Source organism: Aotus nancymaae, unplaced genomic scaffold (genome assembly GCF_030222135.1).
Source record: "Aotus nancymaae isolate 86718 unplaced genomic scaffold, 86718_ANA_hifiasm-v0.15.2.pri h1tg000014l, whole genome shotgun sequence".
In the NCBI taxonomy this organism is placed as follows: Eukaryota; Metazoa; Chordata; class Mammalia; order Primates; family Aotidae; genus Aotus; species Aotus nancymaae.
In genome coordinates this window covers 104,275,534-104,290,775 of record NW_026988425.1, presented here as the reverse complement: position 1 = coordinate 104,290,775, position 15,242 = coordinate 104,275,534, and the positions used below count along the sequence as shown (strand labels likewise).

The following is a 15,242-nucleotide window of genomic DNA, read 5'->3' as shown; positions in this document are numbered from 1 at the left end:
AATCTCTGGATTTCTTAAAAGAGTCCTAAATAACCCAGTCCTGTACCCTGGGCAGTCAGTGTCCTTCTCGCTTTAGAAATGAGAAGAATGCCGATTCTCCTCCTCTCTGAATTGCTGGAGCTGTGAATTGCAGCACTCAGGGAGGTTAGTGCTCACGTTTTCTACCATGTATCTTGTCTGCAGAGCCGAAGAGAAGATGAAACACGAATCCAGAGGAGCAGGATGACAGACAGTGAGAGTCCCTGGTTCCAAGTCTTCCCAGGTTCACTGCCAGATTTCTGTTCCGAATTGTGTAAGTCATACTGCTATCCTGATTTCCTCATTCTTGTTAAGCGAATTCAAGTTGGGTTTCTATCACGTGCAACCAAATGATTCCTGACTGGTGCAATCATCCCCATCAGTGCCCTGTAAAAGCCTTTCCATTAATTCAGGCTTTTCCTGAACTGCATTTGTGACCCTCACTTGTGACTTCCTCTGCATCTCTGCATTGTAACTGCCATCATTCTGTCCCCTGTGGAAGGGCAATCCTTGCTTAGCATCCAAGCCAAGTCCCTCTACCATTGTACACCTCTCCCCAACCACCTCAGCCCTCAGCATTCCCTCCAACCTTGGAACTCATGTGGTCTTTGTTCTCAGTATGTGATCACTAGCACTTTCCTTTTCTCCAAATTCCTTGAGTGCTGAGTCAGTATGTCTTACCTTTCTGTCTCTTCAGTTCCTCAAACATTGTAGCTACTCAGTTTTGATAAATACGGTGTTGCCAATATCATTTTATAGATATTTAAGAATCTTGAAAGTACAATAGAAAATAAATATAATAACTCATTTTAGCTGAGTAATGATTTTAGGATTAGGTTAAATAGCAGTAGTTCTTTTAGTGATGAGTTTTATAGGAAGATGCTACCATATTGTATATGTATGCCATTTGTCAAAGAGGATGTATATTGGAAAATAGGACTGCTAACTGAATTAATGTCATACAAGGTTGTTACACCACAGCTGTCAAGACCAAGCATTGCTGGTGTTTTATGTTGACGTTGAATACCCTTCCTGTTTTCTTCAAATGACTTGAAATTATGTCATGCTCCTGGCCCAGTCTTCTTCTAGGCAGGTCAATTGTCCCAAGCTAAAGATATGTTTACGATGCCATTCAAATGTCACTATGCTTCCACCAATCCCTGACATTGTCTTTTGAGCTTACCTCCCTTTCCACATCTATTTCTTTGAGGGTAACACGGGCTGCCTTACAACTTAAATCATACGGCATGATACTTCCTTTGCATTCTTGGATGCAAGCCCACCTCTATTACTTCCAAACATTTTGTTAGCTCTTACAGTAGAAGTGCTTGACCAGACCCAAAATAATTGGCAGAAATAAAGACTGAGGCACATGGACACCATACGGAACACTCTAACTGTAGGAAGGCAAAACAAGAGGGCACTCAACAGTGAACGTGTTTTAGTGTATGAACTCTTGTAGTCAAGTGCTTAGGGTAGCAGTCTGAGCATGGAGAAAATGTTCAGTATTAGAAAACTGAAATAGAGTGTATACGTACGTTGATAAGTGTGCACACACTTTGGGGAAGTATTTCCGAAGCAAAATGCTTTACAACAAATTACGGGTAGATAAAACAGCATTAAACCAGGTAACTTGGACAGAAAAAGGAGAAGCTAACTGTAAATATATATTCAATATTTCCAAATATGCCTTCTTTGGGGAACACAAATGGACTCAAAATGTAGTACTTTGATTTAGGCTTGTGAAAAGACATTGAAGGGAGATAGATCCTTAAATGTAAAAAACTGTATCACAAAAACAGCAGGCTGTAAGTCAGAATACCAAGGTAGTTATAATCCTGAGCTGGGATGATGATTATTCTGGTTAGCAAAAACAGCAAGGTGGAGAGAGACTCTATGATAAGCAGCATACAGGAACACAGAGATTTCAGACAAGTTTGGGTCACAGGGCTTGCCAGGCTGGTGAAGGTCACCAGACTCAAAATTATTTTCTCAGGATGCAAGACTTTTGACGGGAAAGTAAAGTCTGTTCTGGTGAAAATTCTGACAGGTCTCTGTTCTGGTCAAATGACTGGCATCTGCATTATTTAAAAATAGTTTTGTATGGTTCAGGAAATGTAGGAGAAATACTTTTTTTTCAAAAAAGCTAATACCTGCAAGTGTTACATGTGGATAAGAGCTCAGCATCACAGATCTATTGGGTTTCATCTTAATAAGAAAAATAAATTCCAACCATTAATTTTTTTTAAAAAAAGGAGGTAGCAAATTTGCTATGTAGGGAAAATTATAAATTAAGATTTCAGCGTCTGGCACTGCAAGATCAGAAGAAATGCTGAGGGCTTTATTTTTGAGAAATGAGTGCAGTAAAATACAGAGGAAAGAAGTCTCTCTTCCTATTGTGCACTTAAGATGACAGCAGAAATGGTCACATCAACTTAATTCCCAGGGACTGCATCACTGCTCTTTCCAGCAGGGCCAGTTTCATGGGTGCACAATCTGGTGCAGCTACACACAACTCTTCTCTTAGAAGAGTCCCCGTACTTGGTTTAGTGCTCTGCTGTTGCTCCTTGAAAGCTTCATAATTTTAGTTTTGTGCTATGGAGTAAGGAACATCAGCATGAGCAGAGGAGCAGCTCAGGTGTGACCCTCATGGGTTCAAGCTGGAAGGCACCCGAGCAGCGGGCAGTGGTACACACCGAGCATCTGACCTGGCAAGCATATGTCTTAGTCTGTCTGGGATGCCTTGGCTCCCCTAGAGGGGTGGGGTGCAGCTGGGGTAAAGACTCAGGTCTAGATTGGTGTTGATGACAGCAGTAGCCCTGGCCCTGAAAAAGAGGCGGGTATGGCATGGAGGCAACACTGGGATCTGGACTGCATCCCCAGTTTGCAGTCCATCTTGGGAGTCCATCCCCTTGACTTGTGCACAAATACTAATTATCTGTCTTGAGCTCTGATATAGGAACTGCTGCCACTAAGGCAGTAAATGTTGTCAGTAAATAATTAAAAAAATAAAATTATATGAATGTACATTGCAATTAAAGCAGATCAGGGAGCAGTTATGATTCAAAGCGTTTGGGTTTGAAAACCACTGCAATATTGAGAAATAAATATCTACAGACTTAGAACTATGATGGTTCTATTTTTAATTTTAATTTTTAAGGTTTTAAAGGCCCTATGTGCTGTTTTTCATAATGGCTGTACCAACCACAGTCAGCATCAACAGTGTGCAATGGTTCCTTTACATGACATTCTCATCCACACTTGTTAGTTTTTTCCTTTTCTATTAAAACCATTCTAACAGATGTGAGGTCATATCTCATTGTAGTTTTAATTTGCTATTTCCCTGATGATCAGTGATGCTGAGCATTTTTTATATGCCTGTTGGACATTTGTATGTCCTCTTCTGAGAAGTGTCTATTCAGATCCTTTGCTCATTTAAAAATATGATTATTTGTTTTCTTGCTATTTGAGTTTTTTATACATTTTTTATATTTAACTTCTTATCAGATATATGGTTTGCAAATGTTTTCTTCCATTCCATAGGCTGTCCCTTTATTCTGTTGACTGTTTCATTTGCTATGTGGAAGTTTTTATTTCGATATAATCCCATTTGTCTATTTTTGCTTTGGTTGCCTGTGCTTTTGGGGTCACATTAAAAAAATCATTGTCCAGACCAATGTCAAAGAGCTTTTCCTTGATCTCATTTTCTTCAAGTAGTTTTACTTTAGGTCTTAAACGTAAGTCTTTAATTCATTTGAGTTGACTTCTGTCTGTGATATGAAATGAGGGTCTAATTTCATTCTTCTACATGTGGATATCCAGTTTTCCCAACATTGTTTACCCAAGAGGCTGTTCTTCCCCTATTGTGTATTCTGGAAATGTTTGTCAAACATCAGTTGAGCATAAATGCATGGATTTATTTCTGGGCTCTCTATTCTGTTCCCTTGGTCTGTGTCTGTTTTTATGCCAGTACCATGCTGGATTTGTCTACTCTAGCTTTGTGGTATATTTGAAATTAGGTAGTGGGGAAATTAGGAAGTGCCTCCAGCTTCGTGGGGTTTTTGTTTGTTTGGTTTTTGCTACAGATTGCTTGGCTACTCAAGATCTCCCATGGTTCCATACAAATTTTAGAATTGTTTTTCCTATTTCTGTGAAAAAATAGTGTAATTGAAATTAAACATTACATTGAATCTGTAGATCGCTTTTGGGAATATGGATGGGGAGGCATCTTTTACCCTGATCAGTCATAAGTGTAAAGAGGTAGATCATCAACAAATTTTATTAAGTCTGATGGGAAAAATACTACAAGGTACATCTCTCCCCATACCAATTTTGAATCCTTTGGAGATTGTTTCTTGAAGCACAATCTATTGACTGCCTGTGTAAATAAGTAAATAATAAACATGTACCCGGACTGGGGGAAGGGGAACTTGTTAAAAATGGTTTCTCCCTCTCATGGCAACATCATTCAGAACACCTAAGGATGCTGCCTTGGAATTCATGTTTTTAACAAGCTCCCTAGGTAATTCTGATGCACACTAAATTTGGAAACTACTATCTCAAGAGAAAGGAAAGGCAGAAAAATGAAGTTATGAGAGCTCTGGCCAGCACAGGACTTCTTTCTTTTTGAGATGGAGTCTTGTTCCGTTGGCCAGGCTGGATGCAGTGGCATGATTTCGACTCACTGCAACTTCCACCTCCTGGGTGCAAGTGATTCTTGTGCCTCAGCCCTTGGAAAACTGAGGATTACAGGCACACACCGCCATGCCTGGCTGCTTTTGTATTTTTAATAAAGGCAGGGTTTCGCTATGTTGGCCAGCCTGGTCTCGAACTCCTGACCTCAGGTGATCTGCTTGCCTCAGCCTCCCAGAGTGCTGGGATTACAGGCATGAGCTGCGCCTGGCCCAGCAAGACTTCTTACCATATTTAGTGCTTCAAGGAAATGCATGATGAAGTGGTGGGGGATGGGAGACAGGCACACTAGAGGCCTGGAAGTTCTCAGGAGCTTGAGACAGTGAGTGTACCCATGAATCACTGATACAACGCCAGCACAGGTAAATCCTGTAAGAATGTTGACCAAATAACTGTGGTATTATTGAAGAGCAAAAACGCTCAGACCAAAGTCATCATTTTGACAGCGATGCAAAAAGAGACCCATGTGTGTAGGCAGATACATTTATTTTACTAGATGTCTTAGACAAAAAATAATTTCAAAAAAATATTTAGAACCACAAATTTTAGTTCTCAGTACCAGATTTATTTTATAATTTATTGCTAGGCTTTTACTTAATTATAGTTGAAAAATTACTCCTGGAAAATGCCTAGCAAATCGATGTTGTACACAACTTAGAAAAGATATCTTACAGAGTAGGTTTAGGAAGAGGAAACATTTTAAAATTTTTACAAGGCATAAAATGGAAAGAGAATTTCCCCTATAATTCTATTATTAGATTTTGTACCAAATGAGTGTGGAAGTACAGTTCAACATGTCTAATAGAACTTTGTTTAGAGACAGCAAGAGTTTTGCTCCATAATTCTTGTGGATGCAGCAACTTTCTTTTACTAGTTCCTACTCTTCTCAGTCTACCAGTACCACAGTTTTACCCAGTGGCCCTCAGCTTTCTGGGATACTCTAGTTGTAGAATCTCAAGGTTTAAAATACCGAGTTATTTATTCTAATCAGCTCTTCGGGACTTAAGTCCAACCTACATTATATGCAAAATCGCTTCGTTCTGATAATGGAGAGAGACCTTATTCTCTCCCATGGCAGTTCTCATTGTTAGAAAGAAAATCCAGACTTATCTCCTCTTATATTTTACCCATCACACATTGAACTATTAAGGGCTGCTTCGAGATGACACCTTTTTAAAATATTTAAAGAGAACAATCAATCGACCTTCTTTCTTCAGGCTAACCATCACCAATTCCTTTCTCATTTAGGTTATAGAAGACAGAGGAACATTTATCTTCCTTATTATAGTTACTGAATGTCTATTAATACAACCCAAGATTATATTAGCTTCTTTTCTGGTGAGAGTCACACTCGGGTTAAGCTTGCAAATAGATGAAATCTTTATGTGTTTCCCATAAATGGTTCTGTGATGCCATTGTCTCCCTGCCTTTGTTGAGTTTTACCTGCTTTTGTTCAGTGTTCTGGTCATATAGCTTTTTGTTTCCTGTTTCTGCCATTCAGTGTATTTTCTTTCCCTCTCAGCATCATGAAATCTTTGAATGTGTTGAACACGAGTTTAATATTTTTAACCATGACATTGAACGGGCAACATTCTGTGTTCTACCATTAGAAGCACCTTTTGAGGCTGGCCATCCTCCATTAATCAGTGCTTGATGATCATCTAGCTACAGATCCTCCTAAATGTCCTGATATCTGGTTCATATTTCTCTAACTTGACCATAAAGATTTTCAAATTCTTCTATCCTCTCTGAATGTATTGTAGCTATAACATTTTCCTGAGTCAGTTCTTTACCTAAAAAGGAGCAAAGTTTGACCTATTTTACATCAAAATCTTTATTTATCCACCTGGATGGGGCAGTGGGTTGAGTGGCAATGAGCAGGTTGTGAAGGGCCTTAAAAACCATGCTGAGGGGTTATGACTTTGTTTTGTAGACAATAGGGGGACTTCTGCAGCTTAGCAAAGAAGCAATATAATTGCATCCAAGTGTGTATGTACTACTGCCCAGATGCTGAAAGAAGCTGAGATCCAGAGATTTTGAGAAACTGAAGCTAGAAGTAGCAGAGCTAGGGTGTGCATCACATATAACACATTAAAGAGGGAATTCTGCAGCAAAGGTCATCAGTTTTTGGCCAGAGGACATTTTCCTAACTGAAATGATGGTATTGAGACATTGCTGAAGCTCTTTCAAAATCAGATTGGCAACATGACTTCCTCCTTATACAGAGCCAAAAATTTTATCCTTCACAACTGCCTCCTATTTGTCCTGGTTCTCCCCTAGTAAGAGACTTTGAAAGCTTATCTAATCATCTTTCCATATAACAACTTCTTAAATATTTTAAAGCGGTGTTCATTTTTCTTTTATTCAAACTAAACATGTCCAATTCTGTACTAGAAATGTTATTGACTTAGCATTATCTGAAATAAGGGAGTAACTTTCTTATGCAATAGGTTTCACTGGAAAAATATAAATCTAATTCTCATAACTTATCTTTTCTTGTACCAGTAGGGTTTAATATGTCAAGAAAGTTTTTTAAACTTGAAGTACTTTTTTTCTAAGATTTAAAAAACCAGATTTTTAAAAAGTCATGAATGAGATCTCCCTAATTTACTTTGTTTCTAAACCAAAATTTTCATTTAAAAATCTGTACTAATTAGACCTTTTAGAAAGTAAGAAAGTATAATTAATTGAAATTTTTTTTTGCTTGAAAGCCTTTTTGTTTGTCTTTAATGTTGAAAATAGTTTCCTGACATAGGAAATGAAAAGAAGCCTTGTTAAATTCCTTTAATTTATTAAATTTGTATTAGGGTGGCGCAAAACTAATAGGAGTTTCTGCTATTGTTCTGCTCATCTGTGGTAGAAGCAATTTAAAACATTTTTTATTTTTCATAAATTATTCTTTACTAAACAGCAAGGAACAACCAGGAGGCAGGTTATGACCTTGTTTTGAAGGGAAAGAGAGGGAAGAAGATCTTATAGTGCCTTCTGGAGCAAAGAAGCTATGGTGATTGAAGGTAAAATCATAAAAGTGAAAAATTGGTCTCAGTAGACTACCTTGGTGCCAGGATGAGGACTTTAGCTTTGCCATGGTAGACAAAATGGAAGCCACTGCAATTCTTTAGGTGGGAGGGAATGCTTTACAGTGTCTGAAAAAATTAATCAGGCAGCTGTATGCTATGAATTAAAGGGAGTCAGGAGATCATTTGGAAGACTGCAATAAACTACAAATGAGTTTTTACATTTTGATTATGGTGAAGGCAATGACAAAGAAAAAAGTGTAAAGAAAGAATTTGTTATACAAAGGAGAGAGAAGTGATTGTATGTATGTTAATGATGCTTGATGGGCTGGTGCACTGGAGTTGTTCATCTCTATCCACTAGGTGAGGGTTTCTCAATCCAGTACTGTTGGCATTTTGGGCTGGATAAGTCTTTATTGTGGGGGGCTGTCTGATACATTCTAGGGTATTTAGCAGCCTTCGTCTCTACCCAATAGAGGACAATAATACCCCAAATAGGCATTTTGTTTGATAGTAGTACAAATAAATTGTCTTTAGACATGGCAAAATGTCCCCTGGGGGCAAAATTTCTCTCTGTTGAGAAGCACTGCCCTAGACCCTTCCTTGGGCACAGCCATCCTTCCATGCCAGCCTCTGGAAAATCTGCGCTGTTATTCAGCATTTTCTGTTCATTGAACTACCACATCTGACTTACGACCTTGGTTCCCTTACATAGTGGACAAAAAACAGATTGGAAAAATGGAGAGAGGACAGCAAGCTTTTTAAAGTTTTATTACTTGTTTAAAATAATATTAAATAAATTCTTAAGTAACTAAAGTATAAGGAATTTCTTGCCTTCGTTTTCTGTTTGATAATACCTTCCTTTAAAGCCCTTGTTTTCTGCTTTATTTTCCTTCTTTCCTCCTTCTCTCATTTCTTGAATTCTGCCTTTTTACTCTTCTTTAATGTGTTTCCTATCTTCTCAAATCTGTATATTTGTTACCGCAAATCATTTTAGAAGCAGATGAGGTATTAAAAAACAGCAGCAAGAGGTCTTATTAGCTCTATATCACTTCTTCTGTTAGTAGTTCATCTTCTCAATTCTGCATTAAAAAAGTCCCAATACCAAGAATTTCAAGTATTTATAACCTAATTTTAAAAACAAAGCATAGATTAAAAGCAAATTGATTATAGTGAAGTGTTGAGTTGGAGCCATTATCTTTTGTACTTTTTAATTTCATTTTAATCAATAGATATTCTCCAGGGGACTATAACTTTCTGGTCTTCCACCATCTGTAGTAATCTCTTGATAATGGCTAATTTCTTAGAGACAAATTCCTGCTGAAATGAAATTAAGATTAATTCCATGTTCTTCCCTACTCAGTTTTTAATGATCTTCTTTTCTCTTTGATATGCTTTTCCTGAGAGATCTGAATCTTTAATATTCCTTGCCCTATTCAGGGACACAAAATTCTACTAGATTGTAATCTCACTTGTCCTGATACAGCATTTCCGACTGTGACCACTGACCATGACCAGTGGATCTTAGAGGGGGATCATTCACATCACTGTTGCGGTCTGTTCCTGGGGGCTTTGACCTGTGCTGTCACTTCCTCAACTGTACATCCTCCTCATTGACTGAACTTTGATTTTTTTTTTAGGAATAACCGATCCTACTTAGGAGATATATCAAGCATTTGCAATATTTAGGCTTTATTTGAATCCCAATACAAACAAAATCTATAAATATATACACGCACATACACACATTTGTGAGATATTCGAGAAATCTGAACATTGACTGTATATTTGTTGATGTTAGAAAACTTATTTTTAAAAGATATCATGACTGTATTATAGTTTGGTTTTTAAAATAGTCCTTTTAATATATATATGTGTTTACAGATGATATGATAGCTGGATATGTTTCAAATTAATCTAGGGGAAGATATGGGGAGATGGGTGGGATATAGACAAAGAGAAATGGTCTCTCAGTTAATTGTGGAGCTGGGTGACAGTGAGTTTACGGAATGGGGTTTATTATTTTATTTATTATGCTCTTCTCTTTGGTGTATATATGTTAGAAATTTCATTTTCCATAATGAAAATACATATCATCATATTTAATGACAGCAAATGTTAACATAAATGAATAAAAGATACAACCTCCTGCCAGTAATTAAGTGCTCAGGGAAGGGGCCTCCCTTTAGCCTCTGAGGGTGTGTATTAAATATTTTAATTGGCTTAGATAGATTTTATTTCCCTTTCCAGTGATTGCTTTAGGTAGGGTATGTGATGCAGTTCTTGCCTACCAAGTGGGAGAATGTTGAGGGCTTCAGGGAAAGGTTTTCTTATACCAAAAAGAGAAACATTAGAGGAGGTGGCCTCTTCTCTCTCTGGGTGTGGTCATGATTGTATGTAATATCTGGAGCTGTTGGAGCTGTCTTGTGATTATGAGGGGCCTGTCCTGAGAGCGAAGTGAGAGAGACCCTGAGGATGGCAGAGTGGAAGATGGAAATTACCAGGATCGCTGATGACACTGTTGAGCCACTGAAATAACAAGGCTAGATTTTCCTTAAGTCTAGACTTCTTATTACATCAAATAGTAAATGTTGTTATTGTTTAAGTAATTTTAAGTTAGAATTACTTGGTTTCTTTTTGTTTTTGTTTTTTGCTGCTGAAAGCATTCTAAGTAGACTATGTGTACCTTCCACAACCTAGAAATTATCATCTCTATAGGTATATACCCTAAAGAAGCTCTTGTACATGTAAGCTGCAAGGCATGTTTAAGAATGTACATAATATTTTTTATAATAGAGCCAAAGTGGACACAGCCAGTTGTCTATCATTAATAGAACAGGCTGGGTACAGTGGCTCACTCCTGTAATCCCAGAACTTTGGAAGGCCGAGGCAGGTGGATCACTTGAAGCCAGAATGTTCCAGAACAGCCTGGCCAACATGGGGAAAACCCACCTCTACTAAATATACAAAAATTAGCCAGGCATGCTGGCACATGCCTGTAATCCTAGCTTCTCAGGTGACTGAGGCGGGAGGATTGGTTGAACACAGGAGGTGTGTTTGCACTGAGCCCAGATGATGCCACTGTACTCCAGCCTGGGTGACAGAGTGAGACTCTGACACACACACACACACACACACACACACACACACACACCCACCCCGAAAACAGGAATAAATGACTAAAATATGGTATATTTACATATATGGAATATATGGAATATTACACAGCAATGACATGAACAAATTATAGCTCTACACATCAACTTTGTTAAATCTCAAAATATATGTTAAGTAAAAGATGTCAGACAAAAAGTTTACATATGATGATGTGATTCTATTTAATAAGCAAAAATTTAAAAATACATTATTGGGGAAACATACATAAGTAGTAAAATTATAAAGTAAAGCAAGGGAACACTTGCTATGTAAATAAGAGAGTGATTTCCCCTTGACGGAAGAAGGAGGTACAAAAAAGAGAGGCATGTGAAGGTTTCCCAGGGACTAACAATATTCTAGTTCTTTATCTGGCTGGTGATTTCGCAAGTGCTTGTATTATTATTATAACTTTTAAAATGTACATCTGTTTAATTGCTCTTCTATGTGCATTGCTATCAGTTCAGTAGAATTGTTTTAAAAGTCCTTACCAACACAGGCAGTGTTGAGTGGTAGAAAAAGAACTGGATATGAAGTTAGAAAAAAAATAAAACTAAGATTGCCACTCACATTTTTCTTGTTTTGGCCATAACACTAACACAGGCTCAGTTTCTCTTCCTGTTAAATGAAGAATTGAACCAAATGAGTCCTTTCTTGCTGTAACTTTCTATTTTTTAATCAGATATTACTTCATTCTGCCTTTTCTTCTCTTTGTCAAGCTCACAAGCTACTGGTGTTGAGTGCAAACTGTGTGAAATTTGTGAAATTGATCCCAGAAACTTAAGTAGTAAATACAGCAGTAAATACAGTAAATACATGAAAACAGCATGGCTAGTAGAAAGCCCTGAAATACATCTCAGGGTATTATTTCCGGGAAGAAGTTTAGTCTCATTTAATTGACTGTCTCAAGTCCCAGATTGCTTTGTTTCCTCTCATTCTGAACTTAGTTTAAATGGCTAGTTAAAAAATCTCTTGTTTGTGCTTTCTTGGTGGAATTATATTTTGGTCTAAGGCCTGAAGCTTATGCATCAACAGAGTTTCTCTGAGATGCTTGATGCGGGAGTTTTTCTCGACCCCATTGATGGACTTGTGATGAGAGTGCCCCATTTATTCAGCCCACCGCTCTCAACCTTTTGTGGAAGGGAGTGCATGAGCAGCCAAGTGTGGGATCTCGCTGGCTGCTTTGGGCACCGGCAGGAGCAGGCTCCATGCAGGCCCCATGGCGTTGCCCAGGTAGGGGTGCCTGTGACCCCTGAAGCCCCAGAGGATTTCTCTCTCTTAGCTCCATTGTCTGTGGACACCCATGTGTTATCAGTTCAAAGGGCCCCTTGCCTCATTGTGTGAGGCAACTGCCCTCCACCAGCCAGGGCAAGGGGCCAGTGTGACAGCATTTTTGGGTACCCACACTTGTTGAGTCCCAAGCTCTTATCTGCCTTTCAAGAAGGATGAAGTTGCATGGAAACTTGACAGATGGTGAAGGCAGAGAATTTTATTTAACGTGGAAGTGGCTCTCAGTGGAGAGGTGAGCTAGAGAGGGGATGGGACAGGCAGATAACCTCCCTTAAGTCCGGCCATCTGTAGTCATCTCTCCTCTAAAGCCCAGCAGTTCCTCTGAAGTCAAGTCATCTCTATAGCAAATCCAATTCTCTCTCTCTCTCTCTCTCCCTCCCTCCCTCCCTCCCTCCCTCCCTCCCTCCCTCTCTCCCTCCCTCCCTCTCTCTCTCTCTCTCTCTCTCTCTCTCTCTCTCTCTCTCCCTCCCCCCTGCCCCCAACTGAGTCTTGGGTATTTGTAGACACAGGATGGCGGGGTGGTTCAGGCCGTAGGTAGTTTTGCAAAAAGCAACATTCGATTAATCAAGACATTATTCAGGAAGAACCAATCGGGAAAGAGTGGGCAAATGGATTGGGCCACAGGTTTCAGGCTTTTTGTCTCGGGGTGGGGTTTTGCCAGGGGCCTGTCCCTGTCTACCTATGACTTCTCAGCCTCCTGCCTCTATCACTGTCACTTTCTCTAAGAAATTCACTGGGTATTTAGAATCATAGTTCAGGGAAACAACTATCTGAGAAGAAAGGAAAAGCTACTTGAACATTTCTTCTGTGATACTGATTTCTCTCCTCTTGTAGATAGAATGAGGGTTTGGGATTGGAGAATGCCAGGGGTACTCTTTGTGATTCCATTTCATTATTGTGTTTTGGCTTATTCCTCTACATCAGTGGTTTTTTTTTTTAGTGATATAAGTTTAGGATCATCCATTCTTAGCTAAAACTAATCAATAAGAGTTTTCTCAGGCAAAATAAAGCATAGGAAAGAAACTGTAGGTGATTACAAACAAAGTTTAGCCATCATTGGTCAAAGCTAGGATAAAAGAGCCATGGTACTGGCACTCAACTATTGAGGCAACCAGAGCTTGGTTCTTGTGGAGGCTGCTAGAGCATGAATCCTGCCTCCTCCCCTGGGATTTGTCACTCTACGCTTGACTGGAGCCCGAACTGAAAGAAAGCAGGACTTTCCTTTTGAAATGATCATCTCAGTTTTTCTTCCCTTCTTCCATACCTAGCTAATTGCTCACTGATACTCTCCCCAATATTTCTGTCATGATTCTACTTGATTTCAAAATCCAGGTAGAATAAAACAAATGGCGTGAACTCTCCCATTCCCCAGGTTCTCACCACTCAAAATGGTCACTTCGTGTGTTTATGTTATTGCTTAGTCCCTGAAAATGTTTATATTTGGAGCTCTAGTTTATACAACCAGAAGAGATTAGGGAATCAGTAATATTCAAGTCTTCCTGAAGTGTAGGATTCACGACAGGAAACATTGTATGTAGGAACCATAGGGCCCCTTGAAATTCATAAATGTAGAGTAAATAAAAGCAAGTATTTTTCCTCTTAGAAAAATGACAAAATTTATAATTCTAAAATACCATATAAAATTCCTTTGAAGTTAAATGAACAGAAAACGGTCATAGATGAAACTAGAAAATTTTCAGAGCATGTTTTTACCATTTAAAGGAAGCCAGGGAGAAAAGGGATCATATATCAACTGTTACTTTATTTTTACTGTCAAATTAAGAAAGCTCTGCTGAGTGGACCACAGATCAATGGAACATGGCACTTAATGCTCTTTTATGGACAAGAATACAGCATTTTGTGCTACTTAGTAACACTTATTTTCCTCTTCAGACTTAAATCCAGTGGGCACTGGTGGCTGAGTGGGTAAGGTGTACTTTTCTTGCATGGGTTCAATTTCTGTCCTGCTTTTAGATAATCCACAAGAAGCAAAGTGCTGCAGCTCATGGAACAGTGGGCTAAGAGCCAGGGAACCTTGGTTCTGGCCTAATTACTGACGTGGCCTTGAAAAGTCTCGTCACCTCTGGGGACCTCAGCTTCTTGCAAAATGGGATGGGTTAAGATAAATGTTGTAGACACTGGAAGTGGAAAGTAATTTGTCAATGGGGAGAAATCTAAAATATGACCAAGCCAGGACTTTTGCCATAACATGTCAACATTTTATGACTCAATAAATGTTTTTAAAATATTTGATAATGTTGGAAGTTACTTTGGCGCATAAACTGATTTTTTAAAATTACTTTATAGTCTTTACATAACTGAAGAATCAGTTTTTTATCTTTTACAGCTTTATAAATACCTAACTGCTTAACATTTTTAATGTAAAACTTGCAAGGCATTTAAACTTTTAGACAATATGTAGACATCTATTTCTAGACTGTAAACTTAAGTTTAGATACAATGAGAGTGAGTCAGAGTTAAGTGTAAATCCTATGTTAGAATACCAAGCTTGTTCCATTTCTGTTTGTCACAACTGCTCCAGTGAGCTAATTCAAGCAGGCTCTAGACCTTTACTGCCCTTTGATTTTCTAAATTCTTGTCTACCCAAATCACTTAGTACAGTACTCATGAGCTATTCTATGCAAATAGAGATGAGGTTTTTAACCTATTCCTTGGACTGTTGTTCACAGTGATGATGGATTTACAAAAATCCATCTATTTCTATTCCCATGGTCTTGTGAACAGTGGCACATATTTTTGAACATCCTGTCTGTGGAGTTAAGTCAAGCTAATTGATCAATGTGTCTCAACCCCCTCCATATTAATTCGTTAAATATGTTAAATGAGTGAGTGATGAATACCATTTTAAAGCATCAACCTATGACTTTGACCTACTTGGGACAGCTGAGCTATGGAATAAAGTAGTGAGCCAGGCTTTGGGATGTTGAATATAGTGAGATTTCAGAAAAACAGCTGAAGATGCACACAGATTCTCCGACGTTTTATTTTGCTAGGTGCAAATGTTAAAAAACTCACAGCCATTGTTAAGAATCACCATAGTTTATAATATAA

At 38.5% G+C, this 15,242-nt stretch overlaps 1 protein-coding gene across 1 annotated transcript in view; it reads left to right on the top strand.

Moving 5' to 3' along the window:
- Nucleotides 1-207: 207 nt before the first annotated feature.
- NREP (neuronal regeneration related protein) overlaps nucleotides 208-15,242 on the top strand; it is a 259,905-nt gene continuing 244,870 nt past the window's right edge. The window contains exon 1 of the mRNA XM_064376210.1: nucleotides 208-292. Coding sequence (XP_064232280.1) covers nucleotides 223-292 — 70 coding nt within the window. The 5' untranslated portion in view covers nucleotides 208-222. The remainder of the gene's footprint in view (nucleotides 293-15,242) is intronic.